We start from the raw sequence: 3,936 nt of genomic DNA, 5'->3' as shown, positions 1-3,936 counted from the left end.
CGGAATGCACTGAGAATTCAACATTTTTCCAGACCTCAGATAATGAATTCTGGACCAACTCCATATCAGAATAAGCAGCATTTTTCCACTGTTCATATGAAAAAAACCACCACACCGTATAACATCCTCATGACTTTCTACTAGTTTATTTATTTGCTCATTTTACAATACTGTACTTGTTTTTTTTGGTTTTTACTCCCCTCTTCTTTTTGGGACTGATTTTTATTCTTATTTTATTTCTCCTGCTGATGGCCAGTCTGACAATCATTTTCCCCGTTATTCTTGCCCACAGTTTTATCAAACCCATTTTCATCAAGGAAGTTTGTGGTGACCTAGAAAGAATCTTTTTGTAAAGTTTACCGCCCTATATGGCAAAGTTCAAACTTGGGTGGAAAGACAGTCCTGCATGCTCAGCAGTTTTTCATTTCTCTGTTTTGCTTCCATTTTCCCTTAAAATAAAACCATTCCGAGGATATAAAAACTCCCTCTTATCTAACTGTCACCTTTATTTCCCAGATGCCCCCTCCCTCGTCACCATCTTCCTGCTGCCTTCTCCCCGTTCCTGTCCTCATCAAAAGGTAAAGGTCCCTTTGCAGAGGGGTTTCATTATTCCCTAGGGTGGATTTTTTCTCATCCTGAAATGTATGCTTAAAATGGATTGGAGAGATTGAGAGACGCTTGTTTTTTCTCCATTGACTGTAAGGGGACGCTTGGGTAAGTCACTCATCTGTAATAACATTCACATTGCTTAGAGCGTATTCCTGCTCTAATCCTCACCCCGCCCCAAGCTTGCTACTGCTGTGTAACAGGGTATCTTCTGGCGACAAGTTGATTCTCCTCTCCTGTCTTCTGTTTTCCTTCCAGAATTTTTGTGAGCATCCCCTTTCGTCTATTTTCTCATCCTCCTGTGTCCTTTCTCTAAGTCTCCTCTTCTTTTAACCTTCTGAGGCATTGTTACATCCACTGACCAGCCTCCCTTTCTCACTGAAGCTTGGATGCAGATATGTTGAACTGTACGACAGTCACAGTCTTCCTCCTCCTGGGCTTCCCCTCCCTTCACCATCAGGAGCGCCTAATAGCAATCACTTTCCTGGCTTCCTATTTGGTGATCTTGGCTGGAAACCTGCTGATCGTCTTCCTCATTCTTTCTGAAAGAGACCTCTACAGGCCCATGTACTTTTTCCTTGGTAACCTCTCCGCTCTGGAAATCTTTATCGCAACATCCGTCATACCCAAAGCAGTAGGGAGCTTGCTGCTGGGCAGCAGAGTCATCTCCTACCCAGCTTGCTTAACTCAATGTTACTTCTACTTCCTCTTGGGCTGCACTGAGTTTGTCCTTCTGGCTGTCATGTCCTATGATCGTTACGTGGCCATATGTTACCCTCTTCAGTACCCCGTACTCATGAACAGTCAGCTTTGCCTTCAGCTCCTCTTGGGCTCTTGGACTGCGGGCTTCCTGGTCACTATTACCCCCACAATCCTGGGTGCCAGGCTGCCCTTCTGCAATGCCAATCATATCGACCACTTCTTCTGCGACAGTGTGCTTTTGATGAAGCTGGCCTGTGCAGACACATGGGTTGTGGATCTGGTCACCTGCACGGTCTCATCCATCGTCCTATTTGGCTCACTGGCCATGACAGTGGTGTCCTACCTGTACATCATTAATACCATCCTTAGGTTGCCCTCAGCTTCCTCAAGGCACAAGGCATTTTCTACCTGCTCCTCTCATCTCGCCATTGTCATCTTGGGCTATGGCAGTTGCATCTTCATGTATGTGCAGCCTTCAAGTCATTATGTTTCCTACAACAAGGCAGTGGCCCTTCTCAACACAGTGATAACTCCTCTGATGAGCCCCTTTATCTTCAGCCTGAGGAACCAGCAGATGAAAGATGCCCTCAAGGCGGGCTTGAAGAGAAGCTTGATAACCTCCAGGAGACAGCTTTCCTTCTGAAAAAAGAATTTATAAGCGACAGGCAAAGGGCTGGGGAGGGTAGGCAAGTGATTATGATGCTTTACTGAAATGCTAGCAATCTTTCTGAGAAGAGTATAGTTTCCTGAAATTAATACTACACCAGATTCTCTGCTGCAAAATAGCATCCTAAGAAGACCTAATTCTTACATTGGCATGTCTTTTGCATGGCCTGGATGTGTTTTACAAAACCTTGGTGGTTACCACTAATGGCTTTCTCCAAGTACAGAAGCAAAACAAGAAGCAGCAAGCCAAGCAGTTCCTCCTTCCATGACACACAAGATTCTCAAGAAGTTAAGCCTTCCTCCAGTTCCTGTGCAGCTTCTCCTGGCTCCTACATCTGGTTTGCTGATTATATCGGTGGCAAAGCCTTGCTGAACCTCTTTGTCATTAGCACAACCATGAGAACTGTAATTGCTCTATTCCTCTACCAAATGGCACTTGCACCTCCACATTAACCGCCTGCTTAAGACAAGGACATGGCTGAAATAAAGTCTATTTTATGAATTTAACATTACCTCTCTTGTAAGCAGCTACAAAACCCAGAAAATTTGTCAGTAGTTTAGTTTTTGAGTAACAATCTAATTGTGTCCTGATCAAGCTTAATGAAACAAGTCTTCTTTTTATGAGGCGACACTGTCAGAGATAGCACTTCAGCTAACAGAACAAAATCGCACAGTGGAATTGGCTCTTTCAAGCACAGACTTTTGTAACTTCAAATCTAAAACAAGTGAGTTTATTGTCCAGCCTCCTTCAATAATCAGTGTGGAGGAACCAGCACTCTAGAGGTTGATACCATGTTCTCCTCTAGTGCTCTATACCACTTCAGAGGATCTGTATCAGTGTAGCCTTGGAAGTTGAGCTGTTCAATAGGCAGGGCCAGGTGCACGGGACCATATGCCAAGCAACTAGTGGTAGCTTGCACAAGTGAGGGACTCACCCTTGAGGTCCACCCTCTGCAGCCCAAAGGTTATATGTAGACCTTAAGCTCTCTCAAAAAAAAGCCCCAAACAAAACCAAAACCTCTATTCTCTAACCCCTGTTGTGACAGACCACTGAGCCCCTGACACCAGCAGACAGCTCAGAGAAAATGGGCAAGGGTCATGTGCTTGTGAAGTTCACAGCATAAAGTAGAGTGCAACTGACCACAGCTGTTCCAAAGAAAGCAGAGTTTATCTCAACACAAAAGAGACCAAAGGGTGGCCTTCATTTTACATCCACACCTCTCACCAGACGAGTGGGTAAACTGACTAGATCGCAGTTGAGTGGCCTAGAGAAATAAATTCCCATCTCACACTTCACACCGAGCCAGAAAAGAGTGGAAAAACATAAAAAAGAGTCCTTTGCTATCAGGTAAAAGCTGTCTCAATGTCCTTCAGAAGCAACCTTTGCAAGTGTCCTGGGGGTAATCCAGAGCTTTGAGCAGCCCTCACCCACACAGGTCCCACTGTACAGCAGACAGACTCTACCCTGCCATGCCTGAAGTCACAGAATCACAGAATCACAGAATGGTAGGGGTTGGAAGGGACCTCTGGGGGTCATCTAGTCCAACCCTCCTGCCGAAGCAGGGTCACCTACAGTAGGTTGTAGAGGAACTTGTCCAAGCGGGTCTTGAATATCTCCAGAGAAGGAGACTCCACAACCTCCCTGCGCAGCCTATTCCAGGGCTCTGTCACCCTCAGAGGGAAGAAATTCTTCCTTGTGTTCAGACGGAACTTCCTGTGCTACAATTTGTGCCCATTGCCCCTTGTCCTGTCGCTGGGAACTACTGAAAAGAGCTTGGCCCCATCCTCCTGACACCCACCCTTCAGGTATTTAGAAACATTTATTAGGTCCCCTCGCAGCCTTCTCTTCTTCAGGCTGAAGAAACCCAGCTCCCTCAGCCTCTCCTCATAGGAGAGATGTTCCAGTCCCCTCACCACCCTTGTAGCCCTCCGCTGGACTCTCTCCAGTAGCTCTTCATCTTT

At 45.8% G+C, this 3,936-nt stretch overlaps 1 protein-coding gene across 1 annotated transcript; it reads left to right on the top strand.

The window, feature by feature from the left end:
* The first annotated feature begins 1,003 nt into the window (after nucleotides 1-1,003).
* LOC104335559 (olfactory receptor 6T1-like) lies at nucleotides 1,004-1,951 on the top strand. Its single transcript, XM_009941299.2, has one exon. The coding sequence runs from the start codon at nucleotides 1,004-1,006 to the stop codon at nucleotides 1,949-1,951; it is 948 nt and encodes a 315-aa protein (XP_009939601.2).
* The last annotated feature ends 1,985 nt before the right edge of the window (nucleotides 1,952-3,936 follow it).

This window comes from Opisthocomus hoazin, chromosome 31 (assembly GCF_030867145.1).
Source record: "Opisthocomus hoazin isolate bOpiHoa1 chromosome 31, bOpiHoa1.hap1, whole genome shotgun sequence".
NCBI lineage: Eukaryota > Metazoa > Chordata > Aves > Opisthocomiformes > Opisthocomidae > Opisthocomus > Opisthocomus hoazin.
The sequence above is the reverse complement of the archived record's forward strand: the minus strand, read 5'-3'. Positions and strand labels throughout refer to the sequence as shown.

Excerpts from the sequence above, each read along its gene's own strand:
- LOC104335559 (XM_009941299.2), top strand. The coding sequence starts at position 1,004 with ATGTTGAACTGTACGACAGTCACAGTCTTCCTCCTCCTGGGCTTCCCC.